Raw genomic sequence first — 24,420 nt, forward strand, 5'->3', positions numbered from 1 at the left:
GGTCTCGTGCAAACTTGAAACGGGTGCTCTTTCCATCTATCTTTCCGAGATGTCAGGCACAAACGGTGGTGTTCCGACATACATTCAAACAAACACTTGTACAAAGAATTCCAACAAGCCTATCCACCTGGCTTTTCTGTGGTATCCATCCGAAACTCCCAATATCTTTAGACAACGCCTAGCCACCCGAAAACCACACATCCCTCTCACGAATAAAAATAGTAATGTCAATAGAAAAGTAGCCTAGCTTGAGTGTCCAGCCAAAGGCCAATGCTCATCCTTCCATCATCCTGCTTCGGCTTTGCTCAACAGTATGATTCTTTGATGGTCCTAAAGTCCGTTGGGGCCCTCGGGTCCACCAAACGTACTGCAAGCTTGGAAGGTGTGTATTGGTGTTTTATAGATCGGCGAGGTCGAATTCGCCGCTGAAGCCTTTATTGAGAAGCATACCAGCGATTCTCAGGCGTTGTTCTGGTAAATCCTCGCCCGAGTAGGCGTCGATAGCATTGAGGCCAAGCGCAAGACACATTCCGTTGGTGATAGTAAAGACACCACAGTCGTACCCATTGGTCTGAATAGGAGCCTCATGAATGACTACTTTCCATTCGCTAGCCTTATAGTCGCCGCCCAGGAAGGCCTGGACCCAGTTCAAGGCTCTAGTAGTATGCGTGGATGAGCCCGCAGGGTTGAAGGAATCCATATGCGATACGGTTCGCTTCTTGGGCCGGATGACGAGCAATGTCCAATGGTTGTTCTTACAGATCGGCATGAGAATCGTCTCCAGATTGAGAAAGTTGTTCTTGTTGATTCCGTAACGGCGAAGTGCTCGTTCGGTGTTTTGAACACCATTCTCCTCCAGTCTTTTGTAGAAAAATGATCCCATGGCGACGCACACTCTGTTCGGTGCCTTCACGTCTACGGCGCCTGCAGCCACATTGACGTATCGATCCAGCCATTGCAATGCGCCATTGACAATCTCGTCGTTGAGCCACACAGTTGGTGGAACTACCATGGCGAAGTCGTGCTTCTTGAGGGGAACACTTTCAGCCGTCGTCGCGAGTGTCAGCGAGGGATTGGCTTGCATCGTGGCTTGCACCTTCTCAACCCATTCAGCCGGTAATGAGGTGACTAAAGGTCTCTGAGGAGCGCGGAGTCCACCCGTCTTCAACAATCTCTCCTCTCTTGCCTGTCTAGCTTTCTTCTCCTCTTCTTCTCTTCGGCGTGCCTCGTCGACATCAAGCAATAGCTGCAGGGCGAGAGACAAATCTTCAAGCTCCTCTTCTTTGTCATCCGAGATGGTTAGACCTGCCAGGGTCGGAGGTGTAAGTAGGCTGGATGGGCTGGACGGTAAGTCTTGCGGTTCATCCTTGGCGAAGAATCCCTTAGCTTCAAGGCCATTCAAGGATTTGTTGAGATGCTCCAGCAATTGGGGGTGACAGCGAGCCGCGATTTTCTCGCTATCGCTCTCTTCTGATACATCGTCAGATTTTGGAGTGGCGTCTGAGTATCGATTCGGCATCGCAGTGTAAGGGTCGTCTGACGAGCCGTCAACCTGAGAATCGCTCAGATGGCTGGCATCAACAACGTGTCGTCCCAGTGGTGATCCGGAAACGGTAGGAGAGCCGAAAATTCGACTGAGGAAGCCCCTTGATTTCGCCGGTGAAGGGGTAGGTTGCTTCGCGGATGGTGAGAAATGCACCCTTTTGAGGCCTCTCGACTTCTGGAGTCGCTTCAGTGAAGCAGGTGAATGGTTGTCTCTTTTGAGGACAGAGATGGGGCTTGGGTTGCAGGCCAAGTCGTCTGATATAATGCCTGGGGGTGCATTCTTGTACGTAGCTCTGCGTTGGGATGCGATGTCGGCCAATTGGTCTTTGACAAACGTGTACGCTTCCGTAGTTCTTGCAGGAGGGTAGTAACTTCCTGGTTTTATGATTTCCTGGGCGGGCAGGATCTGTCGTTCATCTGGGGCCTTGATGGAAGGTTCCGCCTCAACCAAAACTTCGTTGTTGGTTTGGAAATCTGGAAAGCTACCGGGCATTGCGATGTCGATCCTCGAGATCGGGTCCTCGGATACCTCGATACCGAAGCTCTCACGCCCTCGAAAAAATTTCATGACCTTGCCAACTATACCAGCCCGTTGAACGAGTCCAGGCATTGGCTTTCGACTAGCCAGAGCGGCTAAGTCAGCGCTGAGTCCTTTGATAATGCGGCGTGAGACGCCAGCCTCAACCAGCACAGGATTGCATTCTTCAGGAAAATGCTCGAATAAACACTGAGCCACGGTAATGGCAAAGTTTTCTTCAGGGCTGAAAGTGTAGTCCATGACCGACTGGGGGACCTTGAAGTTCGTCTTCAAACCTGCCAGGAACGTATGAGAGTAGACACTCTCAACTATCCAAGCAGTCTGTCGGAAAGTATCAAGGTATGGACCTAGGACGTAGATCTGCTGCTCCTGGGTTTGGTCGTCAAGTCGAGTGATAGGGGACCCTTCCCTGGATTGCGATCGCCTCTTTTCGATTCGATGGCAGATACTCCTCAAGGTGCGGACAAGAGGGGCTATGTGATGCCAGTAAGCGATTCGCGTCGATTCATCTACCCAAACGAGGTTGATTTTGGATGGTTCCGCATTTGGAGTGAAGCTCTCATCGGCAAAATCATCGACAACCTCCAACCTGATGCGCTTCGTGCCAGTGTTGCCATTCTGCTGACCACGGGAGAGCCGCTCTACAGCGATGAGGTGATTATTGCGGGGGTACACTGTGACTGAATTAGATGGGCTCGTGATTATCTTCTTGAAGCAAGCTAACCGTAGCCAACAATGCTGTTGGAGACTTTTGTGACCGTGCCACGGACTGATGTCATGATATTGGTGAGCCAATTCGTATAAGCTCGAGGTCTCTATCACACACGATTAGCACCTGCCCTGATGTAAGATTACCAGACAACGTACGTCTTCTTCGTTTGAGTCCAGAACGGCAGCGCCTCGAGCGTTCGCGAGCGGCTCCTGCAGAGGCTCCTTCCCATCCGTCGCATTCGCCAGAATGAGGTCGAACTCCGAGTCCTCAGCTGGTCGCTTTCGTGTCGGGGTCGTGATGGGTGAGCCTTGGTTCAGAGCTCGTGATTCCTGTTCGATAGATTGAACTGTGATCGTCTTCTGGCACGACCCCCGTACAAAAATTCTTCGAGTTGCTGAACCGTCGTTCACTTCTATGAGCGTCGATTCGTTGGGAGTGATGATTGTTGTTCGTTGGCCTGGGCTGAAGAACCAAGCACCCGGGGGTACCACAGATGGCGAGCTGGATTCCGAAGCGGGTTCCAAGCTGGACTCAGTATCCTCAGACTCCGACTCGGCTTCTGAGTTAGAGTTGCAGAGATGAAAGCTCGAAGATGGTTGGGAGCACTTTCTCGTGGAGACGCTTCCGATAGTAGTATGAAAGCCCTGTATTCTTTGGGCTGGCTTGAGAATCGGACCTTTCGGGCCAAAAAGATCGATTCTTCCCTCTCGCTGGATAACGAGGTCCTTCAATCTACGGCGGCGTGCTCGATAGGCAGCGACGTGAGAAGCTGGGGATGGCTTGTGTAGAGTAGGTTGGTGCCGAAGAGTCGCGCTGAAATCAAAAGCCTTCGGCGCAGGTCTCCATAGAGTAGTTGCCGGTCTGAGATATGCGGACTGTTGAGATTTTGGGAAGGGTGTCGCTTTGATAGGGGGCTGACGAATGAAGGGATCCTCCGCAGGGAACCTATTGTACTTCCGGTTCTTTGAGGGGCCCAGTCCTGCGCTGCGCGCTTGAGCACGGAATCGCAACCTCTTGACCTTCGCTGCAGCCGGTGTGAAGAGAGAAGAGCTGGTGGGTCCCGACGATCGCGTGAAAAGGGCAGGTCCTTTCTTCAAAATCCCACGCAAGGGCTCTCGATCTCTGTGAGGCGAGTGAACAGTGTTGACTGAGCCAGAAGACTCCCCGGCCTTCTTAACCGTGGCGTCTGTCAGATGCTGCGCTTTCTGGGCCTTCTGGTGCTCAGTTTGAGCAATCGGCGAATGCGCAAATGGAACTTGGGTGTGGAAGGTGTGAGGGTTGTTGGTAGCTTGAGGATAGGCGGTCAGTTGCTGAGTAGCATTAGTACCGAAGAGGGGACCGTGGTGATTGAGGCCTGGGTTGGCGAGGGAATTGACGAGGGCCGTTTGGATAGGACTGGGTCTGTAAGTTCTAGGCTTCTCGATCTCGGGGGGTTTTTCTCGACGATGTCTGAGAGGATCGAAAAAGTCGGCTACTTTTTGAGGGTTCGGGAGGAATCCTCGGCGACTCGGTATCTGCTGTCGGTCTGAAGCCATGTTGGTTAGCTTAGAAGGTGCGAGGCTTGAAGATGAAGTAGAAAGCATTGTGAAGGTCAACTTTGACCCGGCGCGAAAGGAAGCAGGCGAATATGAAAGGTGCGACAAAGCGAAAAAATTGAATCCCGGGGTGTTTACTGTGCTTCTGAAGCTGCGCGATCAAGAATTGGTGCGAAGGCGCTTGGCTGGATCGGCAGGCGGGTTGTGTCGCGATGCTAGAAATCGGTCTGGATGGAAGGTTGAAATCGGTTGCAGGTGGGGGATCTGGGAGGAGTTGGGTGGCTCAAAAGGCGACGCGCTTTTGTTGTTGTGGAAGAAGAAGAAGGTGCACCGCTGTTCCTTGAGAAAGATGCTCAATGTAGGTAGCAACAAGAGGTCGAAAAGGCATGCGCGCCTCAAAGAGTTGCACGTTAGAGGACGGAAGGTGCAGGTGGCAGACACGGTGGAGATTGGATTTGAGAATGGAAGTTGCGATGCAGGTGGTGTTTACCTAAGGTACTGTAGATCATGTACCTAGGGGACCTTCCATTCCTTGCGACCTACCTAAGCAGTTAAGGTAGCTTCATTCTTCTGGCAGCTCTATAGCCCGCCCCACTAGCTCAAGAGGTGCACACCCGGCGCTTCAAGGAGCGGAAGGAGCGAAACAGCTTCAAAAATTGACGCGATGTTTTGTTGATCAACCAATTACCCAAGGTACTTCAGGGTACTCTCAACGCAAATGGGCTGCGGCTTGCCTTCAGGCAGCTTTCGTAGATAAGGTCCCTGGGTTCCTCAAACGTCTCAGTCCCCTTCTTTTCCGTCTCAAGCCGCTTCTACTTATATCCAACGGCATCCGCTGAATCTCGACCTTCGTGAAGTGGTTGATTCCGCGCAGGTGGTTTGCACTCTATAATCGATGGAGGGGTGGCATGCATTTTTTCCTGGTTGATCAAATAAATTTGCAGGCGGTGCTATGATGTCTATTCATCCTGAAAGGTGAAATCGGGAATAACCTCCCCTCTCTTGCATAAATTCTCATGTTTCGCTCCAGTACGCCAGAAGTAGTAACCCAACTCAGTACTTGTACACCAACTTCTCGGAAAATCTCTCCTGAGTCACCGTCGCACACTCTTGCTCTACCTTACTCAGGTACATTACAGCTGGGCTAGCGTCTCCCCGAGCTTCTTGGTGCAGAATGTGCCAAAGTACTCGTTCAATGCATCGACAGTGCCGCTGCCTTCCACTAGTTTCGCAACCATACCAACGTAACCATCAGGACGCACAACAACAACGCCACCCTTTTCCTCATCAAGTCCCAACTTGGCGTGCGCAGCAGCCTTGGCGTTCGGTACGTGGCGGTCCCACCTGTCATCGGCGTATACGTGATCGCGGTACCGCCCCAGTACCTCTGGGACATCGCGCGAAATCTCGATGCTGCTTCTCTTTGCTGAAAAGATGGTACAGAATGAGAAGAACTTGCTGTGGGGGTTGTGCTGCTCGTGATGTGACACACTGTCCACGTCTTCTCTCACATAGGCGGCGTAGAATGAACGCTTGTTGTTGAGATGACTAGCGAAATCTCCAAGGGCCTTGCGAGTGATTGAAGGCTTTCCAGCAAAGACGAAGATGCGGAAGGAACCGTTGAGCGGTATTTCTTGCTCCAGGTGGACAACATTGGCATCGACAACCCTCGTAACATCGGCGTTCATGAACAGACGGCCAGTGCGGAGCTTCGTACCCTCGGGGTGGATCAAGGATGATTTGGCCCGGTGCGATTCGGACCAGTTCAACACATTTGGCTTGTAGGCTACACCATAACCGCTCGTGAACTCGCAAGACTCCTTGAAAGTCTTGATGAAAGCGTTCTCGGACTGCTCCTTGCCGGCGTTCTCGGTAGCCGCCTGAGCTTCGCTCGCGGCATCGGGTCGTTGAGAGAACAACTTGGCGTACCTGTTGTCGAAGTCGAGCAGCGTCTCCGCCACGTCCCTTCTCTCAGTCTCATAAGTCTTGAGAATATCGCGCTGTGCGAACCCAGCCTCGACAGCATGGATCTTCCAGGCCAGGTTTTGGGCGTCAAGGAACGCAGTGTTCATGCCCTGGCCGGCTTTGGGCTGATGCTCTAGTCAGTAAAGAAGCTTGTTTCCAATATTGTGTGTATCACATACGCTGTGGGTGTGGCAAGCATCGCCTCCAAGGAACACCCGCTGATCCAGAGTGTAGCGGTCCGAAATTCCTTGCCCGATAGGGTACACTGAATACCACTCCGTTCTCTCCCATTCGATGGAATACGGCTGAAGAATCCGCTGAGCCGACTCCTGCACTTCTTGCTCGGTTGCCGTCTTGCGTGGGTCGAAGTCTGCGTCCGTCGAGGATGCAATTTGAATGTATAGACGGACCATGTTGTCCTCTCGGGGAATGACCATGATGGAACCGTGCTTACTGTGTATTGTGCATTTCATCTATTCCAAAATCAATATGGTAACCAATAGAATCAACCTCGGCACATCTGCTTACCTTGATATCGGGAAAGTCGGTCTTAACAACGCCATCCATGACACCCCATACGTAAGAAATTGGATCCTTGTGCTTAATGCCAATCTGTAATTGATTCCTGATGAAGGAACGAGCACCCTCGCCGCCAAAGAGATATTTGGCACGCAACGTCTCCTGGGCGGTCCCATCCACATGCTCAAGTTTAACCTCGACAGGATACTCAGGGTTTTCGGCCTCGTTGGATGAGAATCCCGTAATGGTCCAGGGCCTCTGAACCTGCACGCCGTTCTTCTCCAGGTCGCCCAGGAAAACGCGCTCGATATGGCCTTGGTGCAAAAGAGTCGTGAAGGGGTATCTGGCATCGATAAACTCCGGGCAACTCGCCCAAGTTCCCGTTCTGGCGATTCCGTTGCCTGACTTGGGCGGGTCCCAAAAAGCGACCTCGTAGACTCTAGCGGGCTTGTGGGCCATGATGGCCGACTTGAGGCCCATGTTACGAAGAAGGTCGAGAGAACGTGGTTGAATGCCGTCAGCTCTTCCAGTTGGTGTGGGTTCGGCTCGGTTGTCAATGTGCTTGATTCTGTATCCCCATCTGGCTAGAATGGTTGACAGCATCAGGCCCACAGGCCCAGCACCTACAATGACTTTGGGAAGATATGTTAGCGTATAGCTCAACGCGAATCCACGCAGCAGGGACTCACCAATATCATAGTAGGTGCCTGACTGGCGATCAGGTTGCGTCTCCATCGTACAGATAGGAAGTGTAAGCTTTGGTCGAATCGAATTGGTCAAAGCAAGTCTATGAGAGCGGGTGAACAGCTTGCGGGGCTTCCGAAGTTCGGTCAATAGAGGGGAAACGTTGCGCCTAGAAGTCAGAGAAGGATGGTGTCGACTAGAAAAGAGTCTTTGGGGTAAGGGGAGAAGGCGGCGCGTTGGCTTTATATAAAGTGGAAGACCGACTGGCGGAGAGATGTCAATCGGGGCATGGATGGAATAGACGGCGGGGAGTTATCCGTGGACCACTGAACAGTGAGACCGATCCGAAGGGGACCAAGAGGCCGGCATCGACATCGGGAAGCAGACTGGGGACGGCAACGTAGGCCGGGAACTCCAAATCCCCACACTGAGGTGCCACCTGGGTGGCTTTTAGCACCCAGAGTCACGGATGTGGCCATGTGCGCCTCAAGCTGCCTATCCAAAGGGCCTCGAGTCTAGCCAATCATGGGTTATGGGAATAGGACGGCCATGCTATCCGTACAGGCCTGCATGCTTGACCCGTAGGCGTGGCAGGCACGTCATGGAGACACTTCCGAGGGGAACCGGGAGGCTTTGCTGAGTGAGGCGCTGTCGCCGCTGAGTGAAGCTTCCACTTACTGATTTGGCCGGTTGGGCACCCCTGCTTAGGGGAGTTCAGACTTGACAAAAGGGACTCGGGTAGTCAAGTCGGCAAGTTGGCTGTGGGTCGCTCCAGATTGGCTCCTGTCGTTGTACCTTTTCCTCAGCAACTCCCACGATTAAGGGTCAAAAAGGCAGTTGGAGACGGCATCTGGAAGGTGGTCGGTACATGTTTCGGGACAGCTAAGCTTAGCTCGCGACCCCACCTGCCCGACCAAACCCAATCATAGTCTGGCTCCCTCCAAGGTTGGCTATCTTGAGACTTGGGGTCCTCGGAAGTTGGAGAAGGCAAAGTGCGGGGAAAAGACGGTGCAGCTGCACCCCGAGGGCACTTGCCGCTGGCACCGACCGAACCGAAATGTCAATTGCGATGAAGTAGGCTGTGGAACGAAGAAGGAATGAACGACAGGGTACCTTTGGAGTTGCTTCAACCTTCCTTAGGTAGGTACCTAGCTCCGCGTGTCCGCTGAACTCCACCGCACTCTACAAATCAAGTGACATCGTTTTATCGTGGTATGTAATGCAAGGCGTTGTGCGAAAACACATGACTGCGGCTGATGCATCCGGTTGGAAGGCGTCACGATGGTGAGTTGGGTTGGTATTGAGGTAAGTGCACAGCTCTGTACCTTACGGACTACCAAGCTCCTCAGTCAAGAGAGCGCATGCGATGCGCATCGAATTTACAACGAGTTACATTATCTTACCTTACTTTCTCGTCACAAGCTTAAGCTTGAAATGGCAAGAATATTCATGTTGGAGCCCCACAGTCACGTAGGATACAAAATTTTGGACGGAAGCTGTCCGAAAAAGCCCCTGCCTAAGTAGGCACCATTAAGTCTCCAGAATGAGTCCTTCCGCGTCGCCTCCTCCCATCACGCATATGTCGACTCACCAAACGGAATCCCAAGTCATGAAAACATGCGTGGACACGAGAGCGTTGCAGATCCTGCATCGCACCATGGATCGTGGTTCTCCATGCTCCACGCGCTGGCCATCTGTTCCGAGACGGGATCAACCTAGTACGAGGCTAGGCCTAGACGCCTGCTCTGCAATCAGCATGCCCTCCCGAGCCTAGAAGCTCAGACAACGTATTGCCCCTATAGCAGTATTTCATGTCGGCATTGAGACTCGGACGAATGAGGTACTGCCTGTGCGAGACTATCTTGCAAATCCCAAATTCGCGATATGCCGTCTCCATGCTCAACGTCCCAGGTGTCATATCGGTATCCAATTCGAGGTTGCCTCATGGAAGCCTTGAAAAGTCAATATCGGATAGGCAACCTACAAGGATTTCTTAAATAGGATCGACATCACGTATCTACATCTAGCGACCTCAAGACATGTAAACCCCCTCCCAAACGATCAGCATCATCATGCCCGCTGGATCTCATACCTCAGACTGATCGATGGTTTGGCCGAGAAAGATTCTCTCACTTGCTTCAAGTGAAGGCACTGTGGCTCAAAGAGAGCATGTTTGGTTTAGCCAGCAACAGGCATACTAAGAGAGCACCGCATAAGGTACAATCTGAGGGGTCAGGCTTAAGAGTCGCATAGCTGGTCGAGTGGCCTGCCATACTGAGGACAAAAGCTTGCTCAATAATGAAGATGTACAGAGTACCCGATATCATGGAACATTATAACCAGGTCGGATCAGATGATTTCCTACCTGGAAGAACCTTCTATCTTAGTGTATTGCCGACAACTTGGAGATGGAGGGCGGGATACTTGCGCCTTCCAACTTTGGAGAAGATGTGTACTTTCCTCGACTGCCTGGGTACCTTACCTTACCTTACGTACTTGCCTAGTGATGGCAACCACACTTGCCTTCTCTTGTATCTCTGCGTTTACTTGATTTCCACGTCTTCGCCCACATGCGAAGGCAACAGAGGATCTTACATCTCGTTTCTCTATAGCTTGCCCCCTTTTGTTTTCTTTCCCAAGGATTGCCAAGGACCCGAGAATCTACGTTAGTGCAGCGCCAATAATACGGCCGATTGCTACGACGACGACAACGAGAACGTCTTCCTACGCGCAGCTATTTGCCGCCATGGCATAGAGCAAGTAGTAGACAAAGCCACATCCCGCTTTGACGAATACCCCGCCACGAGACGCACATCGCCGTGTCTAAATCGTCAAACCACTGCCAATCACTCTGGCTATCTCAGAGAGCCCTAGAACAATGCGGAACCGGTTAAGCCTTCAAGCCTGGGTTGAGTCTATTCAGACAGCTGCACAGGCCGATGATCAGGAATGGCGGCGAAGGCTTGCCAAGATGGGAAACGAGTTTGCCCAGGACACTCTGTCGCGGAACGGGTATGATGAAGGGAGTAGGTTGACTTTGCTTAACACAGTCTACTGGATATCTACTAAGGTATGCGCAGAGTGTCGCAACGTCCTCGTAAGATACTGTGCACACATACCCCGGAACTATCAATACCGGGACGGTGTTCAACTTGTGAGTCGGAAACTCTTCGCTTTACTCTGTCAATACTGATACCTAGCTCACGCCTTCCATGACAGGTGTTTCTGGTTCTGCGCGAGCATCTCGGAGACGAAAATTTGGATCTAGCTGGTGGTGTGCTATACGAGTTGATCGAAATTGACTGCCAATATTCTGATGATTCAGGTGCCGAGTTCCAACGCTGGAAGCATGATCATCTCAATCGACATGTAAGCTGGCAGCACAAATACACTGCCATCCATATTCACTAACGTCACCACGGCAGTCCAACCTTGAGTTGCCCCATATACCTCATATGAGTACAATCACCTCCTCCATACGGCCCACAGTTAGTCTCGTGCGGTGGCGCCAGCAGCATCCGCATCGATATCCTACCAGACTTTCAGACTATTACCCATCGGCCAGGGTGAGCTCGAACGAGCCCAGCTGCATACGCAGTCGCAAAGCTTGGATGATTGACCATACCATGTACGTTTCCACCCGTGAAGGTGGCACCTGTGCTTTTCGCAGTCCCAACCCCAAGGAGCTGCATGAAATGCAATGGCAGCTTGGCACCGAGAGGGCTGGCAGGTTTATCAAAGAAGAAGAAGTAATCCCGGCTACTTCAATTCACCAAGGGACGGGGACGAGAGACTTGAACGTCAGTCCAGATGACGATGATATCCCCGTGGACAGATCAGACCTCAGAAGGTCTCTGTCTCTCCTTCGTGCGCTTAGAAAGAGAAGAGATACTTTGATGTCTTTAGATGGCGGAGGACCGGCGCCTAGGAGCAAACGCCTGAGTTGGTTCACCAACATGTTTGGACTAGAGACTGTTCTCTCCTTTCGGGAATCTCCTGATCCAAAGCCTGTGCCGCTGCCCGAAGGCTGCGTGGCGCCGCATGCCATTTTCGCTAGGAAATTCTCTTTGATAGCCGACAATCAGCCTCTGCCGTTGTCGATGTCTCACGAGATGATGCCCACAGCGGATATCAAGGCCAGGAAATTGCTGGTAGATGCTGCCGTGCAGGGAGTGATGGACCCTCAATAGGAGTTTCGTGGCCCATTCACGCCTCAACTTGGCTTTGATGGTGGACTAGACCATCGGCAGGTCTTTGTCGACCATGCTGCTGCACCATCCCGCGCAATCCGACTCCTATCTCACGAGACAAACGACGTTCCTCGTAGGCAAAGCGATGTTAGTTCCCCTAGGCAAATCAGAACACCAAAGTCACAACGCGGCCACGACTGGTTCGGGCTTGATACCATTACTCCAGAGCCCGATATTCGAAGACAGAGTCCCCATGCGCGGAGCATCGGCGTCGAAAGGTCACCGAGCATAGGTTATGGCGACTCCATGAAGCGCGACTGCAAATACCATCCTCTCTGTAGCAGTAATTGGTTCGGCCTGGATGGTATCGCAGACGACGATGTCGGCACAAGCCCGTCAGACCGAGATCGCGCCCGTTGCAAGAGTGTGGTGCGCACAGCATGCGGGGTCGCCGCTAAGAGCGGCGGATTGCAAGCGCCAACAAATTTTCGTTCGAACTCACAGACCATTCGGTCTCCTGCGCGTCACTTTGGAAAATGGCAGGATTCCCACGCCGGCGGAGAGTGTGGTGTTCCTGATGATCGATGGCTGGTAGCAGACAAACCAAGGATACACCCTGTCACCATCGTCGAGATCGAGACCCACAAACTACGGCTTGCTCCATCAGTTGACCAACTTCGCGGCCCAACTGTTCCAACCAAACTTGCGGTTCTATCCAAGACCTGTAACCCTCCCGATCATGACGGAGGCCGGAAAATTGCCACGGAAGATATGCTTGGGAAAGCTCGAGAGCTGACCATCACAAAGCAACAACCCGTCCTTCGTGACGTCGGACGGGGGTCTCGCTCCAGCGGGATGGACTCGGGCGATCGATCGGAGAAGCTTTCTTGCTCCAGGACGTCGTCAAGGCCAAGTTCATCTGAAGGGCAGGATGCCATGAGATCTAGTAGGTGTTTTCTGATGTTCATAAGCTGAGTTGAGATCTTTGGAACTAATATCCGTCGCTCAAGCGCGGCACCAACCGTCGCTTTCGGCCTTCTACGCCTATGTTGAGCATGACGGTTCTCCCTCGGGCTCAAATAATGGCTCGCAAGTAGATATTGGCGTCGTCCCGGGATCTCGGGCATCCTGCAGCGACTATCAAGCGGAAGATATATGGGTTGGGCAAGGCAAGACGCGACCATCTTCAAGCCTAGAAGAGTCCGCTGTCCTTGAACCATTGGCGCGTCTCGGTACACAGCCACTGGAGCAATTCTTTCTACGTAGGTGTTATGCAAGATGCGTGAGAAGACATAACTAATGAAAAGTAGCTGGCGATGCGAGGAACCAGTCATTATCCTCGATGGAGCATAAGTCGGGGCCAAGAAATGATGATGTCTCGTTATCGCAAGACTCAGATGGGCGGCACTCCTCCCTGATTCTTGAAGGTAGGTGACCCGTTGAAGTGAGCAGCATTGTGCTACTAATCCTACGTCCCTGGTTGTCCTTGCTTTTTCGTCGTTGGCCATCGTCATCCCTCTTCATCCCGCTGGGGCAGATTGTAGCTAAGTTGTGTATTCCAATCGAATAGACCAGCGCCCCGCCTTGGATCTGGCAGCACATTCAGTTGACCTGGAAGCCATTTTTCCACAAAGAGGTATGTAAACAAACACGCTTGCTTCATATTCCGGCAGGTTGCCACGTGAAACCACTTCCTCCTCTCCCAACACCCATCTCTCCTCCTTTTTGATACCCAGCAGTGCGCTGAAAACTGACTTTCTTCATCTCAGACCCTTCATCTTATCGCAGTCGGATCGAGGCTTGGATTAGGGAACTTCGGACGAGCCAATTCGAAGACCCTGAACTTGTCGGGCCATTTCCTCGACTTGTCCTTCGAAGATCTCGCTCTCTGCTACTGCCGATCGATCGACGTACGGGACCTGACTTCCGGGAGGACTCATTTCGCTCAAGGGTCGGGAACCTCATCGAAACCAAACGTCAACGAAAATCCCGCTCAGTTGGCTCTCGGTTCTCCGATCGGCGCCATACTCGAGAAACAACGTCAACGACATCAACTGATCTTCCCATCATGACCCAGGACTCGGAGATACCGGGAGGCAAAGGTCGAGTGGCGGTACCCTCCGCTATCAAGGGTAGCTTCATTCCAGTTTCGCCCAAGAAGCATCGATCACCGTCGCCTCAGAAGCACAAGCCGAACAAGTCAGTGCAAATCAATCTGAATTTGACTGAAAACCAGATGGACAGATTGACCGACGTGTGAGTATTCTCTCCCGGGTATCCAGATTTGATACCGCAACTGACAAGTAACAAGGTTCAATAGCACAAGCGAGTCGCCATCTCGCCGTAGCCGAGTGGACAACTTCAGTCGCCCTAGGTCGCCCGAGCGACACATGGACTTCGCTGAAGCTTTCACCGAACCCCAATCTTTGCCTCGGGGTCATGGAAACCCTCACCATCAGAAGTCTACCAACAAAGCCAAATTCTGTCGCAAGCCTCTCGAGGATGGCCACGAAAGCGACTCGACTACCTTTTCAGAGTTGATGCCAAGCTCACCTCCCAAAGGCCACAAGGCCAAAGGCTCTCTGGCATCGAGCCTGGCCGAACGTCGCCAGCAACATACACCCAAACCTGTCAACGTTCAAGACAGTCGTCAGTATGGGTCCATCGTGGAGAATTCTGGCGGCATGCCCTCTGTTCGTCCGCCCATGACCCCTGATAGCCCTTCTTCTGCCGGAACTGTCCAAGCAGAGTCATCCTCTATCTACTCTCAGAGTGAAGGGCATCCGAGCCCTCTCCGGATTCACAGAGACGACATCCCGCGACACATTAAGCATGTGTTGGAGTCGTACAGCGGCTGGAAAGATTCAAAGGCTCCGGCGCTCGTTCCCGATACGAGCGGTCGCGGAGGGAGTGTTCAAGGCCGTGGCCCGCCCAAGGGTAGACTGGAAGCTCTCAAACAGCCAGTCATGGACGCAAGTGACATATACTCTCCTCTACAGCCCTATTTTGCCTATAAGGAACTTCCCGTACAGAGAATTGCAGGCAAGACCCTGATTGGCGAGCAAGGATGGCTTGAGCGACCTGACAACACTCCCGACCGCAGGAGAAAGGACGGATCCCCAAAGAAGCCTGGACTTCTTGACTACCTCAAGAAGATTGCCAAGGAAATGGTAAACGTCCCTGCACTTCAGCGTCCGTATCTTGAGTTATCTAGCTAACCAACTGACAGACTGAGAGCAAGACCACTCGGAAGCCCAGGGACATGGAGAGAGAGGCGAAAGTCCAGAGAGTCACGATCTCTCTTGACCCCCGTGAGCAGAGCCTTCTTTGCTGCGAGCTCGAGTTCCATATCAGCAACGCACTGCATGCCTACATCACTAATGAGCTGAATCATGGTCGTCTGAACCCTGACAAACTCAAGAAAATTGCCGATGGATGGACGCAGAAGGGCCGCCCAAGAGTTGTGGGATTTCGCTACGATCTTGAAACACAACTCGATCTCGTCCATCTACACATTGACGAGTTCCAGTTCTTTGGTCGCCGTCAAGGCAACCCGATGGAGATCGCAGGTCTGCTTCACGCGATGAAAATCAACGCACGATCTTTGCGCATTCGTACTTACTGCCAGCCTGATTCCGTCATCGCTAAGCAGCTTGTTGATTCACAATCTCTCTGTAACACGATTGGATGCTCAGAGGCGCAGCAGATAGCCATTGCCGAGATAGCCCAGTTCTTCAAGGTCATTGTGGAGAGGGAGCAGGCTTATCGAGCAAAGCTAGATCGCGACAACACTGCACAAACACTGCCGCATGGCCAGGGTGATCGTCCGTGGATACCATCCAGAGAGCTGATCGAAGGCACGGATCCCTACGGTGGGCTTCACCTGATCCCCGACGGTTACGATGTTGGTAAGGAGACCCTTCGGTACAACAACTGAGCCGTCACGGTCTGGCTCTTTTCGATGCTGCATGGATTACGACAACTAAGATGGGCATGACAACGTTTACGAAAGGTCAAAGGTGCGGTTGATGGGCAATGGTTGCGCGATATGGACCGAAAGGGAGATGGATGCAAATGAGTTGATCTTGCCGCCATGTGCCTTGCTCAGTGCCTGCCGTTTGAGCTTGGTATACTTCAGCCAGCCGTTGCTTTGCTCTCACTGCGAGATGTCACATGGGATTTGCATTATGAACTTGCCACAGCTTCTGTGGCAATTGATGAGAATGAGGATGTGCGGCACGGATTCTGTAGACTATAACACATGATTGTAGCAATAACTTTGCTAAGATATTCGTAAGGAAGGTGTAATAACATGTGATATGTCTGGTATTGCTTCATGATATAGATTCCTCGAGAAACCCTCTCTGCTAAGAGGCCTGGGACATAGGATCGGTTGAGTCAGAGAAGAAAGGAGAGCAGGTATAGGGTTATTTCCCTCTATAGGTAAGTGGGAAGACGTACCCTACGGATACATATCTAAGAGATAAGGGAAGGATCGCTATCAAGGCAGATATATCCAGCCTACCTTACTCCGTACACAGCAAAGCAATCAAAGGTTGGAAGATCCGCCTGCCAGAGGGTATCCGGTCATCGACAAGTTATCAACTCAAAGAAAAGAACTCGTTAGTCGTCAGGTCGTAAAACGGGTTTCATTTACAGTAACGCCGGCGGTGAAGCTTGTCTCGGCAATCTCAATCCCTGTACGAATAGCGCTCTTCGCTTCGCAGTCTTCCGCCACGACGATCTTCATATCCATAGTCGGGGTGTCCATCATTCCACTCGTCTCGATGCCGGTTGCGCAGACGCCCTCTGCCATGATCCACCTCGTGATCTCTTCCCCTTCCCCATTTCCTTTCCCAAGCCAGCTGCTGCTCTCTATCCCTTTCACGAGCAGCCTCGAAGCGTCTCTCGATGGCGTTGGCGCCGAGACCACCCACGAGAGCTCCGACGACGGTGGATATCACCCGCGCCTTCTCCGCCTCGCGTGGCGAGCGCGGGCGGTATGTGCCGTTTTCCATTTCCTTCCGAGTCCGCGATCGGACGGTGGCGTCGGAGACTTCGCGAGCTGCCAGGCCACCGACGACGGCGCCTAGAAGGCCTACGCCGATGCCCGAGGATGACTGGGTGAAGGCGTGGTCGACCGCATGACGAGCTTTGCCGATAGGGCTTCGCGGGCGCGAACGCGAGCATGGTCTGCCTATTGCGTATGCTTGAGGTGGGAGGGAGCGTGGGCGATAGTGGGATTGGGGCGGGAGCTGTAGGGCATTTGAGTCACGGGGGGAGAGTGGTGACTCGGGAGGGTAGTATGGATGGACTGGAGGAGGAGCGTCGACGGGAATGGCACCCGAGATATAAGGGCCGCTGGCGATCGGCACGGGGCCTCGGTCCGGATAGACTACCTGAATGGGACCGGCGCCGCCGCCGGAGTAGTACTCGGGGGAGTACTCCCTCGTGACGGGAGGGGGGTCATCGCGGCGATGGTGGCTTGGGCTACGAGGGCGGTCCTCCCTGATCTCGTGCTCGTAGTACCTAGACATGACTATGCCAAGTGGTGTGCGAGACTTTATACTTTTGGAGGGACAATTGGCGCGCTGGCGATGGAATCAGAAGTTTTCGAAGCCAGTTGATCGAGGCGTCAAGAAGACTTGTACAGTCTGGGAAGATCTAATGAAGTCGGCGGTAGAGAGTCTCCGCGATGCTGGCGGCACTGATGTAAGGTAGACTCCGTCTGCAAGAGACTGAGGGAGTGATGACAGAGGATCTTTATGCGGTTGGTAGTCAGAAGTTTGCTGCAATCGCTAGTCGACGTGGAGTACAAAGTCGTACAAACACAGCAGAGGCCGTAGATGTAAGGGCTTGCTTCTTCCGTGGCGATACCGAAAAAAGGATTTCGGAGTGAGCGAGGGAAAATGTTTGAGCTTAGCTCCGGGCAAATCAATCTTCAGGTTGTGTAAGCTCAGTCTGACGACTAGGTCAAAGAGTCCCGGAACTTAGAAGAAGGCCGCGGGATTAAGGTAGAGAGGGTCGAGGTCACAGCGTTGAGTGAAGTACCGTGCCTGCGTACGGTTGTAACACGGCAGATGGTTTGCTGCACCGCCGTCACACTCGACGTCGGCCGGGGAATAGGAGTACCTTATCTAGGTATGTCGCTGACCAACATGGCACTCCAGGGCCTATGAAAGATTGGAGATCCTCGACCTTTTCTGGTTTGCTTTCTATGAGAAACGGGCGGGGTACACACCCCGTTTCTCTTGTAGATTACCGTCAGGATAAAGGTAACACGGTCCGATGTCGTTCCCTTACCTTTTTCGGTATATGTCAAGTGCAGGGTTTTCGCACGCATGTTTGAGAGATGGCCGGTGCGATGATGTCACGCATAATGGGTGAGTAGGGATGGACAAGGACATGACATTCGGTGGGAAATTCCCGAGTTCAAGCAAACATGGGAACTGCCCGAGCATGTGCTACCAGCGTACTTAGAGCAACTTGTTACTCGGAAACGCGGAGCATTGCTGACGTGGGATTGTTTAGGTACCTTAGCCTTACCATGTAGTTAGCTTGACCCTCCTACCTTACTGCGAGCGAGCCGTAAGTGGTATGAATACTACCTTAGTGTAATGTAGTGCAAGATGCATAGTTACGGAACTCTTCTCAAACTGCCGTGTTGAGCCTCATCCGCCGTCACTCCACTTAATACATCGGCGTAATCTTGCTACTCCACAGTCCCAACAAACGGCTGTGGTAAGTTGAGTTCCACCTGCCGGATGGGTGCTGGGTGGGAGGTGATGCAGTCGCAGGAAGGAAATGGCGACAACAGGACGGAAAAAGGGCTAGGTATGTGGAATTGGACAGCTCACCGAAGATGGCCCCGCCACGTTTGCTAATTTAGGTGGTATGACCTTGCAACGGCCCTGCCATTGGCCATCGTAATGCGCGGCCACTCTCTCCGAAGCTTCACATCGGTAAGAAATCAGCAGGCTTTCCACGAGGCATTCACAGCACACCGCACCGATACGCCAAAATGCAGCGAATCTTCGCTGACGAACTCAATAATACCTAGCTCTGAGTGAACTGAACCCCCCCCCCCTTTTCCCAACAAGGATACCTCGGCGAACGAATTCAAAGTCAGCCCTCACAAGCCCCCCGAGAGTCGGCTCACCGGAGGAAGACAGCCCCGCACATCGGACCGGCCCCACAGCGGATGCCCTCTCCGGCCATCACTGCTATCGTCCAGAGTGGGTTCGTTCCAAAGCCACTCACCGCCGCCGACCTCAGACATTTCCGCACATGCTCATCACCGATTCGTGATCGCCCGCAATCCCACCCGGTAGTTCGTACCGCTCTGGCTAAACATCGGCTGCATGTTGCTCCACGGTTCGTAGTAGAGGCCCACCACCTCCATTTGAGAAGGTCGTCTATTCTATACTTCCACGAACTTCATTGGATGGCCTCGCGGCCTATTCCCAATAGGTCGTGGAGGCTCTCCTCTCAAGAAAGTGAACCATTCCTTTTGCACAGCAGAATTTCCGAGCTTTTGCCGGCTGCTGGGACTGTATTCTCGACTTCGATCATCTTAAAGTCGTGATGCTCCGCGCATCTCGTACGACCGTCCAACAGTCTGTCTGACTTATGATTATAATATCTCAGGAGCTAAATTTTTCAGTATTCCCCCAAAGACAGTCGGTTGTCTGTACATCAACGTCGCGGCATCTCATCAAACCAGCCAGGGCTCACGATGGACGAGAAAGTTACCCAATTGCCTGTCCTAGACGGGGAAGAGGGCACAGATGTACCTCCAATTACTACTCATGAGGAGACTAGAGAGCGTTGGAACGGGACCCGCGTCAATACTTACCGCTTCTTCGTAACCTGTTGGAGCTTCATCATCATGGGCATGAATGACGCCGCCGTCGGTGTAAGCCTACAAATATTTGCTGTACTCAAATATATCAAATACTTACAACTGTCTGTCTACAGGCTCTGATCCCTTATGTGAGTTCACACAAACCTCCAGTGCCCACTCAATAGCATGAATCTGACGTTGAGCCCAGATAGAAACGTACTACAACATCACATATACCATCGTCGCCCTACTCTTTCTCTCGCCATTCATTGGCTACCTGGTGGCAGCCCTATCCAACAACCTCATACATCACAAGCTCGGTCAGCGAGGCGTTGCAGTACTCGGCCCTATCAGCCGCATGATCGGTTACATCCCTCTTGTCTCACATCCGCCTTACCCAGTCCTCCCTGTCGTCTTGCTATTCGCAGGCTTCGGAAACGGCCTCGAAGATAGCGCCTGGAACGCATGGGTCGGCAATATGCAAAACGCCAACGAGCTGCTTGGGTTTCTTCACGGTGCATATGGACTGGGCGCGAGCATCGGCCCTCTGGTCGCCTCCGCTATGGTGACTAAGGGCAAGCTGCCGTGGTACTCCTTCTACTATGTCATGATTGGCGTCACCGCGGTGAACTTCGTGGCCGCCATCACGGCGTTCTGGGGCGCCACTGGCAAGATACACAGGGAAACCCACCAGTCTTCGACGGGGGAGAAGAGGACGACAACTATGACTGTGGTGCGTCAACCACTGACCTGGCTTCTGGCTTTGTTTCTGTTGGGCTATGTCGGAGCAGAAGTCAGCCTGGGCGGGTGGGTTGTTACCTTCATGCTTCGCGTAAGGCACGCTGAGCCCTTCTTGGCTGGCGTCACCGTGGTGCTGTTCTGGTAATTACCTTCCTCTCCAAGCTTTGTTTTACTTAAGAAATCCATACTAACCTGTCTCCCCATAAGGCTGGGACTGACGATAGGACGAGTCATTTTGGGCTTCATAACGGGGCGCATAGGAGAGAAGCGCGCGATCGCCATCTACCTTGTCATCTCACTCGTTCTCGAACTGCTCTACTGGCTCGTTCCCAATTTTGTCGCCTCCGTCATCTTCATTACGTTCCTCGGCTTCTTTCTCGGCCCTCTTTTCCCCGCCGTGATCGTTACCGCAACCAAACTACTCCCCAACGACTACCATGTGGGCGTGATTGGATTTGCGGCTGCCTTTGGTGGCGGCGGCGCAGCGATCTTCCCATTTGCCATCGGGGCCATCGCCCAGAGCAAAGGCGTCCAGGTGCTACAGCCAATAATCCTGGCCCTTCTAATATTTCTTCTACTATTGTGGCTTTGTGTTCCTGGGGGATTCAAGAGAGGCGGACTCGAGAGGGCACGAGAGAATAAGGAGGGCCTTGGTAGCGATTTCAAGAGTCTATTTGCGTCGATGAAGCGACTGCTTCGAGGCCGAAGCTAATTCTGGATCGAATGAACACATTCCTCTGCTATAATTCCCGATGTTTCCGTGCAGATGGCCCACGATTGACCAACTACTGCCAGGTGCGGCAGTTTATTGAGGACATAGCTGATTGCAGTGTGAATTCAGGATGAGAGGTTATTAGTGGTGTTAAAGAGGGGTGATACGACCTCATTCTATTCAACGGGCCTCTTCTCGCCCTCCGAGAACTCAATCGTCTCCTGATATTGGATCGGCTCGGGTCGTGAAGCTGTTTGCCCTGAGCTATGCTGGGTTAAAAGCTTTGGATCGAAACGGAAACTGTAGCTCCCAGGAGTCCAGAATGTTCCCATGGCGTAGCACGTTGCGCCACCTCCGAGGATGGCGAACTTTCCATCTCCATAGTGCACGACGGAAGACCCCATCAGAAAGGGGCGCATCACGCCGGAGCTGTCTGTGCCATCGAGCCTGGCCACCACCCTTACGTCTGTTTCCGTTGTTTTGAGAACGATGATGTCGTATACCGATGGAAGCTGAACCCCCTCAATCACTCCGCCAAGCAATAGAGTGTAACCAAGAGACTGTATAGCGGAAGAGCCAAGCCTGGCAAGAGCGCCGGGCAGTCCTCTGTCTTTGGGAATTCGTTGCTGGAACGATAGTACGGGCTACAAATGGGCATTAGCAAATGAAAAGAAATGATTCAAGGAGTCGCATCGGCACATACCTCAGGTTCAGAAATGTCCAATCTCCAAGTGTAAAGTTTCTGGTTGATGACGCTATCCTCAAGGCTGCCCCCGGACAGGATGCCCGTGAAAGCTCGAGATCCTACTTCGCCTACACAGACAAGTGTAGCACTGTACAGTGCAGGTGGCGTAGACTGTACATGGCATTTTTTCCAACCCTCTGCAGGGTCAAACAGGAAGTATTCGGCTGACGTTTCAAAGTGGTTTTTCCTACCGCCGGCGAGGAGGGCAAGAGTCGAAGAACCCAGTCGAGTAACAGAATGCCTGAAAAGGGGAACAGGCAGATCCTTTGTTCGTTCCCAGGCAGAAAGTTGCTTGTTGAATAGCCAGCAGTCTCCGAACGCCGTTGAGGGGGACGCGCGACCACCCGCGAGAAGAACACCAGCGCTGCCCAAGTCCGTAAGGCTATGGCATACTCTGGCAGAGGGCGTATTGACTGATGGGAGAGGAGCCACTGGCTGGCTAGAAATTTGGTACAGATCCTCGGAATTCATTCGCCCAACAGGCCCCTGACCGAAATTGTGAGATATGAATTCACCGCCGTTGGGCTCTCTGACGAGCATCGCGGCGCCGAGCCGGCGGTGCCCCTGAGCAGAGTCGTAGGCGCGCATGGTCATCGGACATTGGAAGGATGAAATGTCGGCTTCTTCATGGACCTTGGACACGTGGCCCTGGACTTCAGACTTCGGAGTTGTAGCAAGGATGACGAAGTAATGGCTGGCGAAGAGAGCAAACTCCTCCAACTCATCAAAGGGCTCAACCGAGTCGAGGGCTCGCCTCTCTGCAGCAGTCATGAACAAATTATCAGACCAAGCCTCCCAGAGTGTCCAACTCTCGGCTGATGGCCAGCCAAGAGACTTGAATCGCTTCTCCTGGCTGGCCACAGTGGGATAGCGATGGACCGACTTGAGTGGAGCGTTCATCTTGTTGAAGTGCCCAAGCATCGTGTGAGAAAAAGGATGATCAGGTCCATCTGGCAGTATCTGCTCCAGTAAACAAAATTCCGCTAGGTATCTGGTTAGAGTGTATCGTGCAGCCTAGGGTAAGAAACGTACCATTTCCAACAGTGGCTGCCCACTCAATGACTCCATTTGCACCTTTCGTGTCCATGTAAGTAATGGACACTTCGGCCACGAACAGGAATTCGGTGCTTGGCACGTCGAAGAGCGTGTCGAGACAACTCTGCAGAACCGAGAGCTGCTGGAGATTGCATCCCACTTGACAGTACTTCTTGCTTCTGAGGACGATTGGGGAACCGTCATTTACCTCCCAAGTCCCCATCAGATCTTGCAGCTCGGGGGTCTCGAGCACTATCTGCCGCTTCTTCTGAATAAGATCTGGGTAGTCGACATCGAGGAAAGTAACATCTTGACATGATTCGGGATAGCGCACTTGACACTGCCACGGCAGAACGTCGCTATCGTGAAGCGTTAATCATGTAAAGGCCTCATAAACATGTAAGACAACAGATTGAGACTTACCTTCCACAGCCAAGATTTACGACGACCTTCTTTCGATTTGATTGTTTCTGGAGAAATCGACGAACTAGGGTGTCGATAACTTTGAGTCTAAGATGATAGCCTCTATTTACGAGAGGCGCCCTTCTCCGGAACTTTTTCACGAAGAACCGAAAGTAGTGAGGCTCGTCGGGATAGTAAAGATGTTCCTTGAATGAGTTTCAGGATTCCGTTTCAACCAAGTATGCGGCAATAAGGCTTACGACACTGCGTTTTGAGACGATAGAACTGTTGTTTGTCTATGAAGTAAAGGGTGTGAGTGACATTAAATCAGAAATCAGACACATTAATGGACATTGGAAACCAACTCACGGCCATGATCAGATCATCCGAAGCCCGAGACTTTCGAACGTCCTGAGTAGAGGGAGCCATTTTGAACGGATCACAACGAAGCTTGCGCCCGGTTCAATACGCTTCGTGTAATGAGTTACGATATCCGCAAGAGTCCTGGTTTTGGCGCCGCTAAGTTTTTTGGGTTTTTTTTACTCAGACTGAAATTTGGAAAAAGTTCCCTCAGTGAAAGGCGCCAAACAACGGGGCTCCGAGCTTCTGAAACCCCATTGCGGGATAAAGGCGGTTGAATCACATTCTACGGATACCTTATGTAACTAAAGCTCTACAACATCGTCAGTAAACGCGAAAGACGGGCTAGGGCAGAGCTGTTCTGAGTAAGACATCCATGTCACAGTCAAGAGGATGCAACATATTCCACGTAGACTTGGTGATTTCACCTAATTGTTTCCTGTCTGTGCCCACTTCACCTCGTAGTTTGTCCTCGTGAAACCTGTCGAAGATTGGAGCATGGAAGTCTTTTAGGCACCTAAGGTACCTAAGGTACCTAGGTAAGGTACCTAAGGCAAGTTGCCTTATCTTATCAGGGTTGTTCCCCCAAACGGTACGCACCTACCTACCTTGAAGTAAGGTACCTACCTACCTTAAGGTACGGAGGTGCATCGAGTTCCAGGTTCCACAGGGCAGGTTAGCCCAATCGGTCACCTGTCGCGAGTTTCCGCCAGCTGCCCAGAGCGTGAGCCACACGCGCCATGTGCCACGAACACACCCAGCCATTTCAGCTGCACGCGGCCCTGCCTCGTTGTGAACACCCAAGGCAATGAGATTCAAGATACCTAGGTATTGCAACCAAAGTACTTTGATTTACGAATGCCTGCGTGAAAGCAGATTTCCATACTTGCTGCG

The 24,420-nt window shown here is 52.4% G+C and overlaps 7 protein-coding genes across 7 annotated transcripts; 3 read left to right on the top strand and 4 right to left on the bottom strand.

Annotated features, from left to right (window-relative positions):
* Window positions 1–49: 49 nt before the first annotated feature.
* On the top strand, window positions 50–247 carry CLUP02_00935 (uncharacterized protein; the record flags this gene model as incomplete). Its single annotated transcript, XM_049279981.1, has 1 exon — window positions 50–247. The coding sequence occupies one exon, from the start codon at window positions 50–52 to the stop codon at window positions 245–247; it is 198 nt and encodes a 65-aa protein (XP_049135938.1).
* Window positions 248–397: 150 nt separating this feature from the next.
* On the bottom strand, window positions 398–4,378 carry CLUP02_00936 (Ulp1 protease family protein; the record flags this gene model as incomplete). The annotated part of the gene is made up of 3 exons (XM_049279982.1): window positions 398–2,757; window positions 2,808–2,898; window positions 2,951–4,378. 3 exons carry the CDS (start codon window positions 4,376–4,378, stop codon window positions 398–400), a joined length of 3,879 nt encoding a protein of 1,292 aa, XP_049135939.1.
* A 1,085-nt stretch (window positions 4,379–5,463) lies between these two features.
* On the bottom strand, window positions 5,464–7,549 carry CLUP02_00937 (FAD binding domain-containing protein; the record flags this gene model as incomplete). Its single annotated transcript, XM_049279983.1, has 4 exons — window positions 5,464–6,420; window positions 6,475–6,768; window positions 6,824–7,446; window positions 7,504–7,549. The coding sequence occupies 4 exons, from the start codon at window positions 7,547–7,549 to the stop codon at window positions 5,464–5,466; spliced, it is 1,920 nt and encodes a 639-aa protein (XP_049135940.1).
* A 2,827-nt stretch (window positions 7,550–10,376) lies between these two features.
* CLUP02_00938 (uncharacterized protein) lies at window positions 10,377–15,625 on the top strand (the record flags this gene model as incomplete). The annotated part of the gene is made up of 10 exons (XM_049279984.1): window positions 10,377–10,568; window positions 10,718–10,867; window positions 10,988–11,064; window positions 11,169–11,670; window positions 11,749–12,634; window positions 12,699–12,950; window positions 13,259–13,324; window positions 13,458–13,944; window positions 14,009–14,858; window positions 14,918–15,625. 10 exons carry the CDS (start codon window positions 10,377–10,379, stop codon window positions 15,623–15,625), a joined length of 4,170 nt encoding a protein of 1,389 aa, XP_049135941.1.
* A 754-nt stretch (window positions 15,626–16,379) lies between these two features.
* On the bottom strand, window positions 16,380–17,225 carry CLUP02_00939 (uncharacterized protein; the record flags this gene model as incomplete). Its single annotated transcript, XM_049279985.1, has 1 exon — window positions 16,380–17,225. One exon carries the CDS (start codon window positions 17,223–17,225, stop codon window positions 16,380–16,382), a length of 846 nt encoding a protein of 281 aa, XP_049135942.1.
* Window positions 17,226–18,055: 830 nt separating this feature from the next.
* Window positions 18,056–20,984, top strand: CLUP02_00940 (major facilitator superfamily transporter; the record flags this gene model as incomplete). Its single annotated transcript, XM_049279986.1, has 11 exons — window positions 18,056–18,071; window positions 18,160–18,205; window positions 18,312–18,429; window positions 18,541–18,563; window positions 18,641–18,754; window positions 18,814–19,018; window positions 19,207–19,304; window positions 19,369–19,603; window positions 19,666–19,680; window positions 19,740–20,413; window positions 20,480–20,984. 11 exons carry the CDS (start codon window positions 18,056–18,058, stop codon window positions 20,982–20,984), a joined length of 2,049 nt encoding a protein of 682 aa, XP_049135943.1.
* Window positions 20,985–21,160: 176 nt separating this feature from the next.
* On the bottom strand, window positions 21,161–24,026 carry CLUP02_00941 (leucine carboxyl methyltransferase; the record flags this gene model as incomplete). Its single annotated transcript, XM_049279987.1, has 7 exons — window positions 21,161–21,628; window positions 21,688–22,712; window positions 22,762–23,123; window positions 23,188–23,372; window positions 23,427–23,462; window positions 23,536–23,616; window positions 23,985–24,026. 7 exons carry the CDS (start codon window positions 24,024–24,026, stop codon window positions 21,161–21,163), a joined length of 2,199 nt encoding a protein of 732 aa, XP_049135944.1.
* Between the last annotated feature and the right edge of the window lie 394 nt (window positions 24,027–24,420).

Source organism: Colletotrichum lupini, chromosome 1, assembly GCF_023278565.1.
Source record: "Colletotrichum lupini chromosome 1, complete sequence".
NCBI classification, from domain to species: Eukaryota; Fungi; Ascomycota; class Sordariomycetes; order Glomerellales; family Glomerellaceae; genus Colletotrichum; species Colletotrichum lupini.